This window comes from Ascaphus truei, chromosome 3 (assembly GCF_040206685.1).
Source record: "Ascaphus truei isolate aAscTru1 chromosome 3, aAscTru1.hap1, whole genome shotgun sequence".
In the NCBI taxonomy this organism is placed as follows: Eukaryota; Metazoa; Chordata; class Amphibia; order Anura; family Ascaphidae; genus Ascaphus; species Ascaphus truei.
Window position 1 is genome coordinate 203298568 of NC_134485.1, and position 24143 is coordinate 203322710.

The window sequence follows — 24143 nt, forward strand, 5'->3', positions numbered from 1 at the left end:
CCGACCACTTTTAATCATTATGCAGGTAAGGAGTTAACTCCAAACTTCCATAACCTCCCTCTCTGGACATCTACCCCATCACCCACCCTGACAAACTTAATCGCCCTTCTATTAGAATTATATTAAAAAAGAAACACCATTGAAAGCATTGGGAGTTTTTCCTTTGCTAAATCTGGAGCAATTCTTAGCACTGGTCTAGCCGAAGGTTTGCGGCCAAGAGACTTTAGTGAATAGCCTCCTCGATGTCACGCTCTTTGAAGCTAATTCTAAGCCAACGTAATAACATAATCCATATACACATTTTATTGTACACATGGACCCTGCTGCTTTTCATGCTGCTCCAGGCTCCCCTAGTAGTAGTTAAAAAGCAGGTGCAATAGTCATCTCAAGTTTCCTCAAAGACAATCAGTAGCCCTTCAAAGGTGAAGAAGATTTCCCTGCTAAGACAAACATCTAAAGGGAGATTCATTCAGGTTGGTGGATTTATTCTCTTCCCTGTTACATACAACAGAAAACCACAGATTCCCCCATGCTTTGGAATGCGAAATCTCTCACGTGTAAATATATATTACTAGGGAGAGCTCTGTGGCACAAGGGCTTTGTTATACATATTTGTCCTGACTTTTGTTTATGCGGGTCGGAGTGAACGAGGGAACAGTGGGTATCATTTCAATTTCTGATGTCAACATCAAATTACTTATTTAATTTCATGCCTGGAGAAGCATCGTATAGCTACATGCAGAATCATTTCACTTCATTTGTTATGCTGTGTTTTCCCGGTGATTGGCTTGCCTTCCAACTGACAGCTTTAATTACGACATGAATTTGATTGCACTACTGAGGAATTAACATAAAGCAACAAAGCATTTAAGAGCCCAGACTTGCAAAACAAAAATAGGCATCAGGAAGCCCATCAACCTCCCTAAGTACAGGCTGCTTGTCAGTCTTAAGCTACAATAAGGATGAAGAGCATCACTGGAAAAGGTGAATACATTGGCAAAGCATATCTCTTGTATTTAAATAAAGGCTGTCACAACCTTTAACTATTGCTATCCAACTCCTACTATTCACTTATATCATATGTGACTGTAATTTTCTTTTGTTCCATATCGGTACCCTCCGTGCATCTTAACATTTTGCAATATATTTAAGACATATGTCATATTTCATATATAAATACATTACATTGTTCTACAGTATATCCATCTTCAATCATCTTGTGCATGGAGTTACTATTTACTAGACTCACAGCACATATTTATCTTGCCAAACAAACGCATGATATTCTGCCTTCTGCAGGTATTTTTTAATAAAAAAGTAAACATCTACTTTATGTAATTTGACAAACTAAAACAGATAAGAACTCATGCACATAATGTTGTTAAATCCTAATGTTTCCCTCTACCCTATAAAATGGTTGTATTTTTTATCTTTATGCTTTTTTTCATGATATTGTTAAAAAATGTTTAAATACAGTAATTCAGTACTTGTATTCAAAGTAAAATGTCATGTTCATATAGGGGGATAAATATGAAACTATACAGGCAATCCTCGGTTATCCAACGGAATCCGTTCTGGAAGTAGCGTTGGATAGTGAAACCGTTGTAAAGTGAGTCCCATGTTAATCAGTTGTCCCACAATTGTCCCACAGTGTCTATTACTCAGTCCCAGTGGCCTGTGTACAAACTAATGGGCCACTGTTAGTTACGGCACAGTGTTGGAGCTCATGTAGAGGTGTATGTGAGTAAATAGTGGCAGGCCTGGTACTTTGAAAAGAATGTCGGTAGCTGTGTATGTTCAAAGGATACTAATGGCTTGTAGGGGCGATCCCCTGGATGTGTTTCAATTTGGTTTACTCACAGCTTCAGAACCCCAGCTTACACGGGTTCCCTTTCATCTGGTGATCTACCCTGCTGGATTGTATCCGCTATCCCCAGAATGTTCATTTCTGCTAGACAAGGAAGGCTCTGCCACCATGCTATATCACTCACCATGATCCTCAGGACAGGTCCCTTCTCCTGGCGTTTCTCTCATTGCTCACATGCACCTCTCTACCTATATCTCTCTACACTCCTCCTTCAGTGATGTCATCCGACATGCCCATTGTAACAGGGGACTTATCCCTGTTCACAAATGTGCCTCTAATCCAGCAGTGTGGTGGTTAACTGCTGGTAGCAAATTAACTAACACCACCTGCCTGATTACAGGTGGTAGAAAAAGCCTGCCTTTGAGACAGGAAGTGACTCCTTAGCTCATCCCAGGAGAGACTGACCAAGAGAACACAGATCTCTGGAGCTGACAAATAAGACTTCTAAACCTGGATGCTGACATTTTCTGTGCACACACGGGTGCGGTTCCAGGAGAGCAGAGAAGCTTACTCTACAGCAGCTAACAGATAAGACTTTTATTACAAGACTTTTTATATCTGTTCATTTCATGCTATGTGTTTGGGGCTGGGAGACATGCTTATCTAAGGGAGTTGTGAATTAATTGCATAGTATTTCACTAGAAATACTCCCAAGTGAATAGAAGCTTTGTCCCCCCCCCCCTGTGTTTGGATGGTTTCCTGATGAAAATGAAAAGGCACAATAAAGCCTTGTTATAATTTCACCTTACAAAAGTCTCCAATTGTGTACCTCTGTGAGCGTCCGTCTACATATGGTGTCAGAAGTGGGATGAGAGGTGTCTTTGAAGTTAAAAAGGACCGGAGATTTTTTATGTGAAATTTTTTTTATGCTTTTTGCCTACAAACAATTTGAGCAACTTAGAAAAAAAAAAGAAAAAAACCTCTCATGCAGCAGAGACCAGAATTAAAGGGATACACACCACTGAAACTTACAAAACCACAGATGGACTCTTTTCCCCAAATCCCAAGAGGAGAGAGAGTGCTGAAGCAGCTAAACCTTATTTGCCTATTACAAAGTGTAATATGGTCATTGAAATAGGGGTTTTGCTTTCCAGCCATAGTAAGGGTTCAAGAAGTGAGTCAGCCCTTAAAAAGGGATAGGTGTTTGTTGTTTTCAAAAGTTTCGCTGAAGCAGTGAATACAGATGGTGACCCACGAGTGGTACTGATTTTGCAAATAAAGGTTGCCAGACCGCATAGGGCTACCAGCTGTGAATGGAGTATATGTAGAAAGTGTGAAAATTGATACAAGACTGCTGAAGCAGGGGAATTTTTAGCAAACAAATGATGAGTGTAAAATTGCCCTATAGGGGAAAAAGGGATTGCTGAACTGTGTAAAGGTATTTCAAAGCCAATTGCTGAGTGTTGAGTCACCCTGCCGGGAATGAAAGAAATAGTCCACAACAAAGAATGTTTTTTTTTTCTGCAAGTAAAAAAGTCTGCCTATATATATCTTTGGAGCAAAACAGACACCAAAGTGTGAAGTGTGAATTCCATAATACCCAAAGATGAGACTGAAAATTACTGAACTCAGGCAGAAAACCAAATTCTGTTGCTGAAGCGGAGGGATTGCACCTAGCAAGTAAATGGTGTAAAGCAAACAAAAGTTTTTACCTAGCAACCACACATTCAGCATACCTAATGAGAGATTATACCTAGCAAGTAAATGGTGTAAAGCAAATAGACGTTTTTACCTAGCAACTGCACATCTTGTATACCTGATGAGAGAAAATGCATACACAGCACTGCTGATATTGAAAACAATTACCCAAGAAAGAAAAGTCTACAGAGATGCCTGTGAGAGCTACGACCTCTACAAGCAAAATATGCCCATCTGTAGGACTACCACAATTGGGGGTTCTAGAAAATACAGTGGCAACAGCTGCAATAGCGCCTCCTGAGGTCAGGAAGAAAATTACACCTGATAGCCTAAAAACGGAGGACAAGATGCAGCGTTCCTGTAATGAACCCTACCCCACGGAAGAGTGGCCCTTCCAGTCCAATAAAGTGGAAGACATCTCTTACAGGGAACCCGAACCGAGTCACACCCACAAAATACCCCAAGAATGGTGGGGGTGCCTGAACTCGGCACAAACAGAAAAGACCGCTCCCTTTGATGACGAATATAATCAGCAGGAGACAGAGCGGGAGCAGCAGATCACCCAATATTTCTGACAGCTAAAGCAACTGCAAGAAAAGCCTGGCGTATATAATGAAGCTGCTAAAGTATCAAATAAAGAAGGAGACCCCAGTATTCTGGATGGGACGGAGTAATCCAAAACAAAAAAGCAGAAAAAGAAAAGCGGTTCTTCACTTACCGTGGAAGGAACAGACACGTCCGCAGATCCTGTGGAGGAAAAGGGGGACCGAGTTGCCCTGCAGCCTAGAGAAATGGAGAATTCGTCCCGCGGTTAACCGAATATCCAGAGGGCCCAAGGCAGAAGTTGTGTACCCCAAAGAAGTGTCTGTCCGGTGCCAACAGTGAGGAACCCTCAACCAACCATCCCAGGGAAGTGGAGCCGGAACCAGTGAGTGACGATCCCTTGACCAGCCCTGAAGATGCCCTGAAAAATGCCTGTCATGACTGTGATATGCTCCGTGAACAATTGAAACAAAAGGAAGATGGTTACACAGAGCTACAGAAAAATAACGTGAGGCTACAAAAAGATGTGCTCACAATTTACTCTTTAGCCAGGACAGAATTGGACGATCTCAAGACTGAGCTAGATACTGCAAAGGCTACTATTTCCACCGTGGATGAAAAGCAAAGCCAATCTGATAAAATGGTAGCTACGCTAAAGTGCAAGTATGAGGAGGCACTGAAGCAGATGAAAGTCTTCCAGCAAGAGGTTCACACTCTTCGCATAGGGCTGAATGCCTCACAACAGGAGGTCAACAGTGTCCGGATAGAGGTGGACATATCTCAGAAAGAGGTTCAGACACTCTGCAGAGCCTCACATCATGAGACCAACAGCTGCCGCACAGACCTGGAAGTTTCCAGAAAGGAACTACACAGTCTCACGGAGGAGCTGGACATTGCTAAAGAAACTTTTGTCAATCTTGCTACAGATCTCAAAGTCTCTCAGAAGGAGCTTCAGACCCTCAACCTAGAGAAGGAAGTCTCACGCCAGGAGATTGTCATTCTCAAAGCAGATGTGCGTAAATGGAAGGAGGACTGCAAAGAGGCTCTGAAGAATACAGAGACTGAAAAAGGAGAAAATTCAAGATTAAAAAGCGAAAACCTAAAACTGAAAGAAGAAAATTTTCAGTTGACAGAAGAAGTCAAGGAACATTTTGAAGCAGAGCACCGACAGCAGAACCAACTGCAATGTCTGCGTACACACCTCCAGTATGCTGAGGAGAAGCAGCAAACGCTGCAGGAAGAAAAGCTGCAGGCTGCTAAAGAGGTACAAGCGCTGCAGGAACGTCTGAATACCCAGTATGTCCCCACAGAGCAGTATGAGGAGCTAAAGGCCACGCTGCATGTCACCAGAGCATCATTGGAGGTGGAGCTTCGATACCAGGTGACTCTATGAGAGGGAGCGTGAGAAGGCTCAGAAACTGGAGCAAGAGCTGGAGAGACAGAGAGACTGTTCCATTCCCTTGAGTCAGTACACCAAGGAGTAAACAGACGCAGCGGCAAACTTGACGACAAAAATTACAGAGCTCCAGAATATGAAGGAGACACTGATACAGACTCAGAGAAAGCAAAGTGCGCAGATAAATTCCCTGAGAAGAGACTTGCAAGATGCACTCAAAAAACAGGGATCTCTCGCGGATGAGATTACAGTCCTACAAGGACAAGTATTGACCCTGACTAAGCGTCAGTATCCCACGGCCACAAAAACCCATGAAGACAAGGGTACAGTCAGAGCTCGGAATACCGCTCGTCTGAAAGACAAGGTTGCAAAATTAGAACCACCTAAACAAGCACTAACAAAACCGTCAGCCACCCAACAGGCAACAAAAGAAGGCACACTTGCTGAATCAAAACCAGAAGAATCCTTAGCTGATGAAGCTGAAAAGATGGGACATTCTCTGGAAGTGGGTGTGGAATTGCAACTTAATCTCAAAGAGGCTGAACTAGCAACCCCATTGAGTGGGAAAAGGGCAGAGAGACAGCTTCAAGAGCAGAAAACTCAAAGGGCTGTTTTTAAACGCTCTGCAACTGCTGCTATACAGCCTGCCTACAATAAGACAAGCACCCGACGCGAGGGAAATCTCATGACCGCGCACGTAGAAAAAAGACTATACTTGGAAAAAGTTCTCCTCGAGCGACTGAGGGGTGCTGATCTCAAGCACCTTCAGGAGGAGACATGAATAAACTGGAGAAAGGGCTCCAATCCCAGCAGGACTGAGGGTTCTCTTCCTCCATCCACTCTCATTGAAGTCACAGAGATATCTAGAATGAGAGTGGAAGGATGGACTTTGGCCGTGGCAAGCCCGAGCTTCCCACAAACAGGGGAGGTATGTAACAGGGGACTTATCCCTGTTCACAAATGTGCCTCTAATCCAGCAGTGTGGTGGTTAACTGCTGGTAGCAAATTAACTAGCACCACCTGACTGAGTACAGGTAGTAGAAAAAGCCTGCCTTTGAGACAAGAAGTCTCTCCTCCTTTGCTCACGTGTGAGCTGACCTGTGGAGACAGAGCAGAGGTTCTTGACTCACAGGAGAGACTTCTAAACCTGGATGCTGACATTTTCTGTGCACACACGGTGCGTTTCCAGGAGAGCAGAGAAGCTTACTCTACAGCAGCTAACAGATAAGACTTTTATTACAAGACTTTTTATATCTGTTCATTTCATGCTATGTGTTTGGGGCTGCTTATCTAAGGGAGTTGTGAATTAATTGCATAGTATTTCACTAGAAATACTCCTAAGTGAATAGAAGCTTTGTTCCCCCCCCCCCCTGTGTTTGGATGGTTTCCTGATGAAAAGGAAAAGGCACAATAAAGCCTTGTTATAATTTCACCTTACAAAAGTCTCCAATTGTGTACATCTGTGAGCGTCCGTCTACACCCATCAATATACTTATGTGTGTTCATATGGGTTTTACAGTCTCCCGCGTCTAAAAACATTGATGTCACCATCAATTTCACAGTGGTACCATTCATAATAGTAATAATGTAACATAATACAAACATGTATATCTAACACCTGATTCCTATCTAAGCACAAATCAACACAGGAGCAGGTAATGGCATATAATGGCAATTTCCACATAATGTACAATCTGTACCATACAGGTACCACACTTCCAAGGTTCACATGGGTCAGACACCATAGAGGTTACCCTTTTTGGTATACTACCCATCTGGACTTCAGTGGATACCCCAGAGGAATCATACATTTACTGAATTGGTGGCCTAGTCTCTCTCTGAGGGCAGCGAGGACATAATAAAAGGTTCTACTGGCCCTTCTACTCACCCTTCTACCCACCCTCAGGCTGTGACAATCTGCTTCTTCTACCGTGGTTTCTTTTTAAAAAAAATCAGGATCTTGGCCAGTCCCCACCTCTTCCTCAAATAAAGGTGGGTCTACTGTAGAGGGATAAATGAATCGGCTTCAAGGACCAGCTCAGTTTTGTCAGTAGATGGAGAATCCCGAAGTAATTCTCACTGTATTAGAGGGAGGCCTTGTGGAGACTCAGGGTCACCAGAGTCCATAATGTTGGATGTGTCCTAACAGTCTCACTTCCATACTCGTCTTCATTCTCAGACTCATCACCTTCCTCATCTGCAATAGCAACAAGTTGATCACTGGTTTGACCCCGACTTCTATTTAGTTTGTTAAATAGTAGCTAGTAGCATTACGTAGTAGTGTTACTTTGCCTTGTGCTCTCTAATTGAGTAGGGGTTGCATCACGGATAGGGCATCTCACATGATATCCAATTGTCAGTAAATTATTCTGGTGGAGTGTCTTAAAGGATCCATGCCCTTTTCAAGCTTTACTTTATACACTGGTAGTTCACCCAGCTTTTTCATTATAACAAAGGGTTCTGGTTTCAATTGATTAGCGATTTTGTGCTTGCCGGTATTCCTAAATTTTGAATGAGGACCCTGTCTCCCAAATCTAGTTCTTGGTCCGACACTCATTTGTCATAGTCGCCTATATTCCCTCTGTTGGCAGAGTAAGACACCTCAGCAATCCTATACTCCTTGAGAAAGCGGTTTTAGGGTGAAACACGTGAGGGGAGATTTTTTGTTTTGTCCTCATCATGTTCTATGTTTTTTATAATGTAATTAATAAACAATTTTTGTTTTTTCCCTTACCCGGGGAGTTGTTGATGCTTTTCTCTAGGTTTGCTGTCCCACCAGTTCTACATTGCTTCACTGTACCTCAGCAATCCAATAGGATTAGCGTAGCTGCTCATTAAGCCTCTGTACATACTGCATGTATGTCATGGGCGATAATCCATCAGCAGACACGCTGAAGCACAGGTCCACAGGCAATCTGACTTCACGTCCGATCATAAGATATACTAGTATGGGGAGTATTTTGTGGTTTCATTACAAGTACAGTTGTAGGTATGTACTGGTGGTGTACATGTTAACCCCATTTTCCCTTTTCCATGGTATCTATAGTCCCCATCATATTCATAACGCTCTATTGAATCTCTGAGATTGAGGGTCCCTTAGTTGGTGGTAGAGCGTCATCCTAGACTTCCTAATACCACATAAACCCAATAGTTATTTTATAAGATGAACCTCAAAGTCCCTTCCTTGGTAAGAATGAAGTCTGACTGGTAGCCCATAGTGTACAAAATACTTTCCCCACAGTACTTTGGCGACTGTTGTTGCTCACTGATACTTGGTCGTGAATTCTTGGGCTTACCAAGTGAAATGGTCAGTGACCACCATACTATTACCAGTGTTCATACTGTCGGGCTCCAAAGACAGTAAACCCATACACACCAGATCTAGCGGCCCGTTGCTGGTTATATTCAAGAGAGGGACTGACTTCTTGATAATTGGTTTTCTTGGCAAGCATAGGCCAGAGTTTTTGCAATACTCTTCTACATCTCTGGTCATATGAGGCCAATAGAAGAGATTCTGTACCAAACCCTGTGTTGTATCAACTCCCAGGTGCCCATTGTCATCATGAAGAGATTTCAATACTACTTGACGGTATTTGAGTGGGAGTACTAACTGTTTTGTGATTAAATGCTAAGACTTCTTAATAACCCGGAATAATACCCACTCTTCATCACCACATTATACCACTGGTCTCAGTAGCAGGGAAACATTGGGGTGCACTTGGTCCGTACTCTGGTTGCCGTTATTTCCTTCCACTGACTATCGAGTTCCCAGGCACTTCGGGAGAGCCTGGATAATGCATCTGCATCGATGTTCTGATTGTCCGGTCTATACTTTATACTTTGGCATCTAGTTTAGCAGAGAATAGAATATAGATAAGCATGTCAGTGTGGACCATAACTGATGAGGCCATACCATAGAGGTAATCATGCAGCTTGTCTTCTACGGCCTATTTTAATGCCAAGAATTTGAGTTTCAGGACTGCATAATTCTTTCCTGATGGGGCAAGACCCTGATTTACTAATGCAAGAGGCCTTAATTCATCAGAGTGTTCTTGGTACAGCACTGCTCCCAGTCCTTCCAGGCTGGTGTCCACATGCAGTATATAGGGTTTCTGTGGGTCAGCAAAAGCCATCATTGGAGCGTGAGTGAGGTGGGTCTTGATTTTTTAGAATGTTTCCTTGCATTTTGTAGTTCACCTGGTTCCAAATGGCTCTGTAGCTTTGATATATTCCTGGCCACTTGTGTCCCTGGGTCAAACTGCATCAACGAGATGGAGGATAGCCCTTTGTCAGCTTTGTCAAAGGCTGTACTATGGCTGAGGAGTTATCCTCAAACCATCTATAGTATCCACAAAACCCCAGGAAAGATCTCACCTCATGTAATTGTCTTGGCCATGGAAGGAGGCAATCACCTGCAGTTTTGAAGGGTCTTTTTCAGAGATTATTTGTCCCACATAACTAACCGATGTTCTGAAAAACTGGCATTTGTCAATAGATAGTTTCAATCAACAATCGCTCAACTGGTCCAACACTTTCATCAGGCGAGTCTCATGTTCCACTAAGGTCCTCCCGAAGACTATGAGGTAATCTAGGTACACTAGTACCTCCAACAGGTTCATATTTCATAAACTCATTCCATTAGCCTCTGAAAATTGGCGGACGCCCTGACACTCCTTGGGGCATAAGTTGAAATTGGTAGAACCTAGGGGGCATAGGAAGACCATCTTCTTATCTTTCTCGTGCATAGGGATCTGGTAGTAACCACTTCAAAGGTCAAGGACTAAAAACTACTTGTTCCCAGTGAGACAATTCAATGCATTTTTTATTCTGGGCATAGTATATTGATCTGTCGTAGTCCATTTATTCAACATATGGTAATCTATACACATCCGCATTGCTCCACTCTTCTATCAGACCACCACAATTGGGGAAGCTTAAGGGCTTCTTTACTCTGATATTATACCTGCTGCTTGTAACTCCTGCAGATAACTCGGATCTTCAACATCGGATCGGACCAGACGCCGTTACCTCTCTCTAAATGGACAGGTATCATGTAGGCATATTGGTGATCTACTCCCTTGGAATGTCCCACATCCCACTCATAGGTGGACAACCCTTCAGGCCATCTGGTCATCTTCTCCCCTAGGTACCGCTTCCACTTCTCAGGGAAAGTGCTGTCTCCAAAGTCAAACAGATACAGGGTCAATCTCCCCAAGCTAGTCTTGCTCTGCCAGGCTTAACCCAATACTTCGGTACTGTACAGGTTATCCATTACTGTACCTCTTCTCACCAGCACATAGTGGGTAGTTTTGTTCCTTACTTTGAATGTTATCCGTCCTAGCTCCTACGTGGATACTGACATCACCTAACTCTATACAAGCAGCCCACCTGGGAATCCGGGGATAACCATCTATCATCATGGTGGGGCCTTCTACTTCTCAATGGATGGTTACCCTTCTTTCTATATGATGGATACTGTTGGGGGCACTTTCATTGGACTTGGTCTATTGCATCTGACCTCTCCTATCAGATCTTTGGTCAGGGTACTTGTTCTCTTCTCTGCTCACCGTTATGCATTCAAGCACATAGGCGAATGTTAAAAGTCCTAATCTATAGACCATAATCATCTCCCTCAATGGTCTGACACCATCTTACAAGTGGGCTAGAAATCTTTGCATTTGTTCTGATTATAGCCCGTGTCTTGTACTTCGGGCCTCTGGACTTATCAATGCAACCACAGTCAATGGTCCTGATACTCCTGTGACTTTTTGGGGAACTCCAACTCCACTACTATATTCCCTAGATAAGGGTAGCTGGCATCACTGAGGTCCCATACGACAAGCCCATCTAATAGCTGCAACGGCCAATGTTTCAGATGTTTTCATGCCATGGCTTGAAGTTAATGGATACTTGTGATCCACTATCTGGAGAACATTGCATCTATAGAATCAGAGGACCATGAACAATACTTATCGCAATCGTACAGCGAATAGTAAAGTACCCCGCTACGCAATTGTCCTACAGTGTCTCTTACTCAGTCCTGGTGGCCTATGTGCTAATGGATACTAATGGGTTGTAGGGGAAATCCCCTGGATGTGTTTCCACTTGGTCTACTCACAACTTCGAAACCCCAGTTTCCACAGGTTCCCTTTCATCAGGTGATGTACCCTCCTTGATCGTATCTGCTGTCCCCAGTACATGCTGTTCTGTCAGACTAGGAAAGCTGTGCCACCACACTGTATCACTTGCCAGGCCCCTCAGGATAGGTCATCTCTCTCCTTGTGGGTCTCTCCTTGCTCAAGTGCTTCTCTTTACCTATATCCTTCCCCACTCCTCCTTCCGTGATGTCATCCTTCTTGGTGCCCTATGATCTCAGTCGTTTTCTTGGATCACAGCCACTGGCCAGAGGGCATGTCCATCAATATACGTATGTGTGATCATAGGGGTATTACACTTCTATTTAGATAATTTCAATAATAAATTATTGGAGTCTTCCAATAATAATTGGGGTGGAACTCCACAGCTGCCTCAGAGACCTTCTGAGATCCAGGAACACCAGCCACTACTGCTGGTGTAGATTAAAGGAAGCAGGCCTAGGATCCTCAGAATGATAACATGGTAGAATAGTAAGAAGGGATATGTTTCAAAGCATTCCAACTGCAAAACTGGGGCAAAGCTGGAGCACAGAAAAAAACCACACCAGGTATATTAAAGCAAATATCTAATTTTATCCTATGGAGAAATCTGGTTAAATGTTTTTGCTCTACATTGATAGTTGGGAGAGTCTGCTAAGGAGTCTACTTCTAACTCACAAACATTTTGCCAGATACCTCTCTAAGTGACAAAAATTCCCGGCAAAGCTTTTTTTTCTTCGTTTGTATATATTGCTCTACATATTGTTATTACAACTGCCCATTCTATAATACATTTCAGAACATGAAGACGTTTCTATAAGGAAGTGCTATCACACACACACAAACACACACACACACACACATATATATATGTGTGGGAAAGCAGTCACTAGCACTCCTGTATAAACAAATAAAGGTCCAGTGCTAGGGCCATAAATCAGATACTTTACCACCATTCGTTGATATTGATGGCAAAGAAGACGACAGCACTCAGAGATGTAAAGCACAAATAGTGTATTTAGAAATAAATAACACAGGTCCAACGTTTCGATCCACATAATGGGATCTTTCTCTGGGGGGTGTGCATAGAACCATAGACAGTGAGAACCTTACATACCCTATCCCAAGTGCTAGACACACCCACCAATCAATCAATAAATTAAAAACTGCGCGGAAATACAGTTGAGTCCCATCATTGATGCAAATGCACATCAGCTGAGTCAGAGATCAAGCAGCGCGCTGTCACGTCCCAGCTGTCTGTGTGAGGTAGGGTCATGGTTGCCTGAGAGACCGGTTCGCGCATGCACAGCTCTGTCCAGTCCGCAGTCCAAATCTTTGCTGAACGAGCAGGGTCCAGAGCAAGTGGAGTATAAGTTAGGCATCCTAGTCCTGGTGTTTAAAGGGAGAAGGTCCCCTGTTCGTGCATCCTGCAAAGCGGGTTGATTAACTGCGTGCTCCAGATCGCAGCTGAAGATCGTGGTGGCGTGCGTCTATAGTGGAGAGTCCTACCACGTGAACACAGCAAGGCGAGCGGAGCGTCTTCGGAGCCATGGCAACCCCAGCACCGACACTGTCACTGAGCAAAACGGTTCAGCACAATGTCAACATAATGTGCCCAGCAGGCATGTAGAGATGGTAAAATCACTCCAAGACCCCAAACAACTACAGCCGCATGCAACCACGATCTTCAGCTCCGATCTGGAGCATGCAGTTAATCAACCCGGTTTGCGGGACGCAAGAACGGGGGACCTTCTCCTTTTAAACGCCAGGACCAGGATGCCTAACTTATACTCCACTTGCTCTGGACCCTGCCCGTTCGGCCCCGATTTCGACTACGGACTGGACGGAGCTGCGCATGTGCGAACCGGTATCCCAGGCAAACCGGTATCACCCGTGTTGATGGCAAAAAAGACGACAGCACTCAGAGATATAAAGCACAAAAAGTGTATTTAGAAATAAATAACGCAAGTCCAACGTTTCGATCCACACAATGGGATCTTTCTCTTGGGGTGTGCATAGAACCATAGTCAGTGAGAACCTTACATACCCTATCCCAAGTGCCAGACACACCCACCAATCAACCAATAAATTAAAAACCGTGCAAAAATACAGGTGAGTCCCATCATTAATGCAAATGCACATTAGCTGACTCAAAGTCCAATCAGCTGAGTCAGAGATCAAGCAGCGCGCTGTCACGTCCCTGCTGTCTGTGTGATGTTGCCTGGGAGACTAACACATCCAGTGTAACACCTTGATAAAGTGCTACGGCATGAAATATGTAGGTGGACTTTAACCTCGACTTTTAATGATGACCCGTTAAATATCATTTTTTATTAGCGTGCACTTCTCTCTATTCATTTTTGGCACTTTCATCTCAACACAATTCCCATTACTCCCAATGTTTATGCTTCGAAGAAATATCACTATCTACAACACAATATATCACTAATATATTCCTAATATGTGTCGTGGCTGAAAAAATAATCCACTTCAGGCTTTCAATTGTATGAGCTTATATCTAACTACAGTAACACCGGGATTCACTAAGCGCTGATGCACTGTGTCACACCGCAATTCCCAAGTTAACTGCTTTTCAAGTGAAGAGCAATTAGCATGGGATTGGAGTGTGATACCGTGGCGAATAGTGAATTCTGGAATAAGAGTTCTGATCAAAAGTATGATTTGCTGCATACTGTATGTACAAATCCATTTCCTTTTTCAGAATATGACCAATTAATAAGCATTACCTATTGTTGGTGTATGGAAACAGCAAGGAGAAAAAACGGCGCACTACCCATGCAAAAAACATGCACCATGAATCATATGATACTGATATTATTCAGACCAATATTCAGGACCTGACCCTTAATATACACTAGACAATTTTCTGGGCACATGTTTGTGTTTGTATCTTCATTGAAGTATGTGGGATCATTCCAGTAAGGTGTGTAGATCATGATAATTACCTGTTATATACTCTACATCAGTTACCGGACAGGTACCATGCACTGATATCTTCAATCAAAAACTCCATGAATCTGTCTAGGATTCTCTGAGCACCACACAGTCTTTCTGAACTGTATTGTTGGTATATGACTGATGGTCATCATCACCCTTTACAAAATATTGTCAATAATAATGCAAATTACGCAATCAATGGTAAAAAAAAAGACTTCTTCACACAACAGGAATCTTGGAATACATATTGCTGCTTTTGTAAAATAAAAATAGCTGCTAGCAATATCATCACTAGTGAGCGAATGAATAAGAGGGAGTCTAACTAAGACAAACCCCAGTCCTGCTTACTTACTAGTCGGCCTTAGACATTTAACTACAGAAGTTTTGCGGGCGTCAAATCGCCACCTCAACTTCTCAACAATTTCAACTACCTGGAGGTTCCCAGACTTCTGATCTCAATATGTATCTATATCTTTATTTGTATCCATGTACATAGCGCTTACACGTGACATAATAATAAGAGATATAATAGGAATAAGCGCTTGATGCATAAAATAATAATAATAATAATAAAAGTAAACATTAGGATAAGAGTCCCTGCCCCGAAGGATTTACAATCTAAGCGATAAATCTCTTTAACCGGGAATCTTCTTGTGGCTCCCATTTAAATGTGCTAAAAAAAATTGGGATATTTAATACTATAATGCATCTAGCAGACTGCACCTAAATTATTATTTTAGGTAAATCCAGTGAATACAGGGTTTTTATTTAGATGTGTTGAAGCAGTCTGACATATTTTCAACTAGTTGTGAAGTTGCAGAGTAGCTGACAATGTATCTTTCAAAAGTCGTAAGGTACCTAACTAATAAGTTTACAGAGTCACGATTTCAACTTTAATCAAATATATCCCTTGTGCAATTTTAGCTTTGGTGCAGATAAGCAATATATACAGTGTGGTGAGTTCTAATAAAGGCTGAACTTCTCGTAGCTTCTTTTCTTAGATCAAAGTCTCAACATTCTTGTGTTTCACTTGATGAGGAGAGATGGTACAGCTTGATCATTAACTGATTCCTACTGTCTCAAACTTAAGTCTAAAATAAAGACTGTTTCTTTGTGTTATCTGTTCACATTCTGGAGCTGCTATTCTTTTGCTTGGATCTCATTAGAATGAAAGAGTAATGGGGCTCTGTCAAAAGGCCAAGTCTTAGTTTCCATGTACCTCAAAAGCAGTACATAATAATATGCATATCGTGGTCCACATTTTAAAGATATCAGACATCTGACATTCAAAACGTGAAATCTTATATGACTTTTTTTGTTAATAAATCTGTTCCATAGTATTAGACAATAATGATAATTCGACTCTTAAGGCCATTTTTAATGAGTTTTAATATACTGAGCATCCTTTCATTTCTATAGCAGGTTTTAACACTCTTCTCCAGCAGTGCAAGATCTTTGCAACACTTTTCGGCTTGTGAGTTACACTGACTGAAGGATTGACTGAAACTGAAGGGCGTCCATTTTGTTAGGTACACAAGCAGAATTTTTACAGATTTATAACAGGAGCACCAAACAATTGTCAGCTTAGGTAAAATTGTCGAATTATACCTTGTCACATGCCTTAAATATAGAAAGAAAAAAATAGGAGAGAAACCTGTATTGCTGCTCTTAACCTGGATAATCATTACAACTCCTGCCTACCTTTCTTATCACCTGTCAGAAAGTGGACACTGGCATTTCTTTCTCAACTGCTTGATTAAGAATGTGTAGTAACACTGGTATATATTGTAAAAAAAGAAAATGTACACTGTGACACCGGGCTGAGAGACGTGTCCATTTCTGAGCTGTGATTTAAGTATCCCCTTTGCCCCTACACATGCTGCAGCACAACCATGGCATATTTCATCAATATTTTCCATTAAGTTGGCGTTACTTACATCAGTTAGCTTCTCGTGAATGGTACTTCGCTGGGAAGGTTTCGATTCTCCACTCGGGCTTTCGCTGTCGCTGTCTCTGCAGCTGTTTTTACCTGATTTGAGCTGAAGAGAGAGAGAAAAAAAGGATGCATTAATTATACAAGCATAAATAAGAAATGAAAGCAGGACATTGTATTTCAGTCCTATGGTTACTTTACTAACTACTCAAAGATAACAATTGGATACTTATAATAACTGATCACAAAAGAAACCATGCAAAACTGGAATAAAGTCTGCAAACAACGTATGTACTTAACCAATTAGGAGTCAAACTGTAGTGAGAATGGAGTAGTAAAAACCTATTCGATTACAATAACCTATTTTATTGTGTGTTTTTTCAATTTCCAAGGTAACAGCTGCTACTGCAGCAAGCATTCCACAGAGCTCTTAACTGGAGCTAGTGTGTGAGTACCCATTGCTGATTAGCTGGCTGCCACTCTCCATCGTCTAATTATGGTTAATCCCACAACAGACTTGTAGCCACTGTACAACTACTTCCTCACTTGACCTACACAGCAGAAACAAAATCTCTATCCCCTCAACTCCAAATGTTAATCCTGCCATTAAAAAAGGCACAGGGGGCCGTTGCTGAATCTAATTGTTTATTTTACAGTATTAAATTAATCCAGCAAAAGTTGTAGCTCTTTTTGTCACTTCTCTTTAGCTGTTTTCTTCAGGCTTGCAATTAGTATCCTTTCTTTATTGCTTCCTCTGACTCACTAAGGGGTAGATCCTCAGAAGTGCGTTACATTTTTAGCATTAACGTTATCGCCATTTCACGTATCGATATCCTTAATGCGTATACCCAAAGGGGATTTGCGGTATGATGTCCTCGCATTCGCCTGAAAAATATTGCAGTGATACATTGTTAGCGGACGTTTTTTCTTACTTATATGCAAATCACACGGTAATGAGCAGTTTGCTTAACGCCGGAGATCCTCAGACCTCTTCATGTTAGCGCGTGGGAATAACGCTACAATATTTAAGACCTTCCACAAACTGCCCTTACTCACATCCAGGCCCTGATTATCATTGAGTTATTTATTGGAATAGGCAAAAAGCAATGTACCGAGTGTAGGACTTAACCTTTTCATTATAAAAAGTTATGTGCATACAAAGATAACTATTGGGAATCAAATAAATGTCTGAAACACATCATAAACAGTATTATGGCTTTTAGTAATTCAAGTGATATTTTTGTGTGAACTAATATATGGTATCACCCATATATGGTATATAGTCACCCACTCACCCAGTCAGTCAGTCAGTCACCCAGTCAGTCACCCAGTCAGTCAATCACCCACCCAGTCGGCCATCCAGTCAGTCAGTCAGCCAGCCACCTAGTCAGACAGTCACCAAGATTAGCCACTCACTCACCCACCCAGACTAGTCTCACACTCACCCACCCAGACTAGTCACACACTCAACCACCCACCCTAGTCACACACTCACCCACCCACCCTAGTCACACACTGACCCACCCACCCTAGTCACACACTCACCCGCCCACCCTAGTCAAACACTCATTCACCCACCTACCCAAACTAGTCACACACTTAATTCTTAAAAGGAATTTACTCCTTTTTTAAAAAGTGGGGCTAGGGGCGGGGATAGGAGGCGAGTAGATTTTTTGGTTCGGCGAGTAGATTTTTTGGTTCGGCGAGTAGATTTTTGGGTGATTTGTTGACCACTGTGTGTATATATATTATATATATATATATATATATATATATATATATATATATTTATATATTATTTGTGAAGCACTGAGTACAATTTTGGCGCTATATAAATGAAGACATTATATATATATATATATATATATATATATATATATATATATATATATATATATATATTTCATTACAATCAATGCCTACTGTATATCATTACTATACATAAACCTATTTTTTTAGTTAGCATACAGTACTAACATTGCTACACTTGTTAACTTAGAATATACAGTTAGGTCCGGAAATAATTGGACACTGATACAAGTTTTGTTATTTTGGCTATGTACCAAAATAAATTCAAGTTACAGTTAAATAATGAATATGGGCTTAAAGTGCAGTCTATCAGCTTTAATTTGAGGGTATTCACATCCAAATTGGACGAAGGGTTTAGGAATTACATCTCTTTAATATGTAGCCCCCTCTTTTTCAAGGGACCAAAGTAATTGGACAATTGACTCAAAAGCTGTTTCATGGACAGGTGTGGGCTATTCCTTCGTTATTTCATCATCAATTAAGCAGGTAAAAGGTCTGGAGTTGATTCCAGGTGTGGCATTTGCATTTGCAAGCTGTTGCTGTGAACCCACAACATGCGATCAAAGGAGCTCTCAATGCAAGTGAAACAGGGCATCCTTAGGCTGCAAAAAAAAAAGAAAATCCATCAGAGAGATAACAGGAACATAAGGAGTGGCCAAATCAACAGTTTGGTACATTCTGAGTAAAAAGAACGCACTGGTGAGCTCTGCAACGCAAAAAGGCCTGGATGTCCACGGATGACAACAGTGGTGGATGATCGTAGGATCCTTTCCATGGTAAAGAAAACCCCCTTCACAATATCCAGCCAAGTGAAGAACACTCTCCAGGAGGTAGGCATATCATTATCCAAGTCTTCCATAAAGAGAAGACTTCATGAGAGCAAATACAGAGGGTTCAACACAAGGTGCAAACCATTCATAAGCCTCAAGAATAGAAAGGCCAGATTACACTTTGCCAAACAATATCTAAAAAAGCCAGCCCAGTTCTGGAACAGCATTCTTTGGACAGATGAAACTAAGATCAACCTGTACCAGAATGATGGGAAGAAAAAAGTATGGAGAAAGCTTGGAATAGCTCATGATCCGAAGCATACCACATCATCTGTAAAACACAGTTGAGGCAGTGTTATGGCATGGGCATGCATGGCTTCCAATGGCACTGGGTCACTAGTGTTTATTAATGATGTGACAGAAGACAGAAGCAGCCAGATGAATTCTGAAGTGTATAGTGATTTATTGTCTGCTCAGATTCAGCTAAATTCAGTGAAGTTGATTGGACAGAGCTTCACTTTATAGATGGATAATAACCCAAAACATACTGCAAAAGCAACCCAGGAGTTTTTTTTAAGACAAAGAAGTGGAATATTCTGCAATGGCCGAGTCAATCACCTGATCTCAACCTGATCGGCATTGCATTTCACTTGCTGAAGACAGAACTTAAAGCAGAAAGACCCATGAACAAACAACAACTGAAGACAGCTGCAGTAAAGGCCTGGCAAAGCATCACAAAGGAGGAAACCAAGCATTTGGTGATGTCCATGCGTTCCAGACTTCAAGCAGTCATTGCCTGCAAAGGATTCTCGACAAAGTATAAAAAATTAACATTTTATTTATGATTGTATTCATTTGTCCAATTACATTTGAGCCCCTGAAATAAGGGGACTGTGTATGAAAATGGTAGCAATTCCTAAAAGTTTCATATGATATTTTTATTCAACCCCTTGAATTAAACCTGAAAGTCTGCACTTCTATTGCATCTCGGTTGTTTCATTTCAAATCCATTGTGGTGGCGTACAGAGCCAAAATTATGAAAATTGTGTCAGTGTCCAATTATTTCTGGACCTAACTGTAGGTATCTGAAATTGTAACAATGCAAACTCAAATAGAAACTCATTGCCTCAGATAGAAATGCAGAGTGATTGATGAGGATGTTGTTAGAGGGAGACAGAAGGTATAAAGATAGGGTGGACAACTTTGTTAAACATTGTTCAAAACAAAATTGTCAGTGTAATACCCTTCTACAAACTCTTTTAATGTCTAATGATGGATGCCCTCCGGCCAAAGACTGAACCCAGGAAGGGATTACTGTGATTGGCAATGAGGGAGGATGATGTCATAGGAGGAGGGACCAAGGGAGAGAGTATGAGGAGGATGTGAAAGAGAGGCAGAGCTGGAGAGACACAGAGAAGTGATTTCAGTCCTGAGGAGCTTGGTAGGAGAGACAGCGCAGGAGCAGTTTTACCAAATGATGAGTGGAAGAGAAACTGTCATCAGAAATGTGAATAAAATGTCAGAAATAATTCAATACACATGTATTAAATGAAGTGCTATATGAAATATACTGTAACAACCAACTGTTCTTTGAACTTGAACTACTTGATACATATTCTGCATGTTGTAACATCATTTCATGGACAGAGTTTTCAGACAGAAAAATTACTAGTTAAATGAACGTGAGGATTTTCTTTTACTATTCTGTTAACATGTCATGTGAGTGAGAGAAAAATATATACATTGGGTAATATTTTGAAATTGTTAAGATGTGCCTCAACCAGATCCTTCAAGTAACACATTTTTCATATACATGTATCAGTCGATTTTTAAAAGAGTGAATAGACTCTTCACTATTCACTTTACTTGCAGACATGAAGAGAGCAGCAACCTAGTAGCATTTACATTGGGGGGAGGATCCCAATGGAGTCGCGGCCGCGAGAAGGAGGGAGGAAGGGATCTAACCCCAGCAACTAGTGTATGCAGCTTGGAACCTACAGGCAGCGGACGGCTTGTTGTAGATGGTTCAACCATCACATTTTAAATGTGAGTGTGACACCTTGTGGTGTTTTTGTTATGTCTTTTTAATACATTTTTATATACTAGCGGTATTTGCACCATGTTTGCCTTCTATATCCTTTGGGTACTTATATCTGTGTGGATGGATATCTGAAGACCGAAGTGGTGCGGAGTGATCCGGTGCAAACAGTGGCTACCTGGAACCTGAGGCAAAGATACCAATCAGTGTCTATTTCCTACAGCCTTGCTGTAAGTAGTTAGTAGCTGGGGAGAGGTGTATATATCACTCAGAGGATACTGCGCAATGGTCTTTTGTCTTTGTATTTTTCCTTTGCAGAACACCAAGATCAGAGAATAGGAACAAGAGAATACTCCGTAAAGGGGAAGAAACAGTGTGAACAGGACTGACCTGGATTCCATTTTTTCTACCCTCCCCATTTCCTCTAAAGGACTGGTATTCTCTATGATATTTGCGCCAGGACTTTATTGTTTATTTGTTCATATTGTTGTTACAAGTCGTTGGATAGACTTGTTTTATTGTCCTAAGGCTGCCATCCTCTATACACTAGATGGTTGTATTTGGGATTATATCACATTAGTTTTTCATATTCATTAGCACACTGCAATTATCACATTGTAGAATTTAGGTTGAGCGCACTGTGTATTTTTTTTTTTAAACAATATTTTTATTGGGTTTTCAAGCAGGAATATACAGAAAGCAAAACATTCAAAAATAAATGGTAGGGGGCTGGGGGGGTACATAAAAAAAAGACAGTTAGGGAAGGGAGGGGGAGAGGGGGTGAGACAGCAACCTGGTGAGTCGACAATTCTTGATATTTTAAACAGTTTTGAGGTCGAGTGGTGGGAGCGAGTAACAGATGAGAGCTTATTTAACAGAATTGGAGATACCAGTCTGAGGGCCCAAGATAGATACTAAAGGGGCATAATAGATATTCTGTGGGTGGTTGATGGGGGGAAAAACAAAACTTACTAAGAGAGAAGAGTGGGGGTAAACGTTCTTGGGGATTATAAGCACTGTGTATTTTATCTATTTTTTTTTTTTTTTAGATTTTTAAAAGAGGATTACCAGGTGAAATTTTTTTTTTATATTCAGCAAAAGGTAGAAAATACTTGTTTTAAACTCTGATTTAATAACACTTAAAACTAAATACTTTTTTGAATTATGTGCAAAGGAGGCCATTACCATTTTAGTTATCTTAAAATTTCACACACAACTGGTTTTATTGTTGAACATGCTACCTGTGTCTCACTGAGTAGACTGGCTCCTAAGTGCTTTATATATATCCCCTCAAACACACCTTCAAACAACACGTTGAGAGACACATGTGCACAAAACAGAGCACCATCGAAAAAGCGCCCTTGTGGCGTGAAACGCATAGGAGGGAGAATATGGACCTTGCTGTCTAGTTGTCTCATTGAATAAAGCCTTTTTATTTTTGACCGTTTGGGTTTTCATCACTATTTTTCTGCCTATCTTGCTGCCGCTCCGGATCCCCCCTTTCTATATTTACATCACAAAACAGAGCACACCTGGGATACCTGGATATATTATAATAGGCATCATTTAAATATACTTTGCATATTCTTTCTGTCTATCTCTCTCCTCTCCAGCAAGCCCCATATTTCAGGGTCTGGAGGGAGCTAATGCCACCTTTGGGTGTGACCTAACAATCGTCTCATAAAATCCCTGAGTTAACTATAACTGAGCTCTGTGGATAGGCATTTTTAGAGGGAACACCCCTTTTGCATATCTGCAGCACGAGTGCTAATGTTAACACCTCATTAAATACCCCCTTTGTATCTAAAGCCCTCTCCCGCCTTAAACCTTTTTCACTGACTGTCCCACACCTCTGGAATGCCCTTCCCCTCAGTACCCGACTGGCACCCTCTCTATCCACCTTTCAAGACCCACCTTAAGACACACTTGCATATGAAGCATATGAATAGCACTGTGGATATTCTGGCCCACTGCAGACGCACTTACCAGAACTCCCTCCTACTGTCTCTGTACGTTCTGCCTACCTACCAATTAGACTGTAAGCTCCTCGGGGCAGGGACTCCTCTTCCTTAATGTTACTTTTATGTCTGAAGCACTTATTCACATGATCTGTTATTTATATTATCTGTTATTTATTTGATTACCACATGTATTACTACTGTGAAGCGCTATGTACACTAATGGCGCTATACAAATAAAGACATACAATACAATACAAGTAAAGAAGGTATGCGGATCTGGGCCATAATGTCCCTAAATCAAGAAATTCTCAGGAAAAAAGTGCCCATTATACTAAAGAACAATAACAAAAAAAATGTACAAGAACTTGGACACTGGAATTATTATTAGACAATATATTTATCTGAGGTAAGCAGATATGAACAAAATCAAAAGGATGGTATTACTAGTTGTTAAACTGAAGGGTAAATCATAGGAGTTTCAATCTTACTATTTATTGATTGCATATTCTTTGTTATTTGGTAACATCTACCATATCCTGGTAATTCTCAGCAACAGACTGAATCTTAAGGAGTCATTCATCAAAGTCTCCTGGCTGCAAACACACTCCACCAGATATATCAATCAATAAAATCCCATCTGTTACAATGGGAAAGTTTTTCCTTACAAAATCTGCTTCCGTTTATTTTTGTCCCAGATTTGCGGCCAGGAGACTTTGATAAATAATCCCCTTTATGTCTTGGAAGCGAGTCATTTTTAGTAACTCACCCAATATCGTGTTCCATCGAGACATGAGGCGTTTAGTAGTGTCATTTTCCATTAAGTCATTTGCAAAAGAGAATCTGTCTGGCCGGGGAGGGAAATGTGAGCCGATAATGACAAAACAAAGCTGATTTTGTAATAGGACTAGGAATGCAGACTAATGCTACCATTGTTGTCTTTGCTGTTTTTCTTTGTACTTTTTTCAAGCATCTTTGTGCCAAACCCATTAGGATTTGTTTTTCCATGCAAAATTATATAGGGATCACAACCACACAAAATAATTGGTAAAAAGGCTTAAAGCCATCTACTATAAGTAGTAAGTAATTTAGTATGAGT

At 41.3% G+C, this 24143-nt stretch overlaps 1 protein-coding gene across 5 annotated transcripts in view; it reads right to left on the reverse strand.

Moving 5' to 3' along the window:
• Nucleotides 1–24143, reverse strand: part of AUTS2 (activator of transcription and developmental regulator AUTS2) — a 1404533-nt gene that overhangs the window by 756887 nt on the left and 623503 nt on the right. For all 5 annotated transcript variants that reach the window (XM_075589952.1, XM_075589953.1, XM_075589951.1 and 2 more), the window contains one exon: nt 16474–16575. In XM_075589952.1, coding sequence (XP_075446067.1) covers nt 16474–16575 — 102 coding nt within the window. The remainder of the gene's footprint in view (nt 1–16473; nt 16576–24143) is intronic.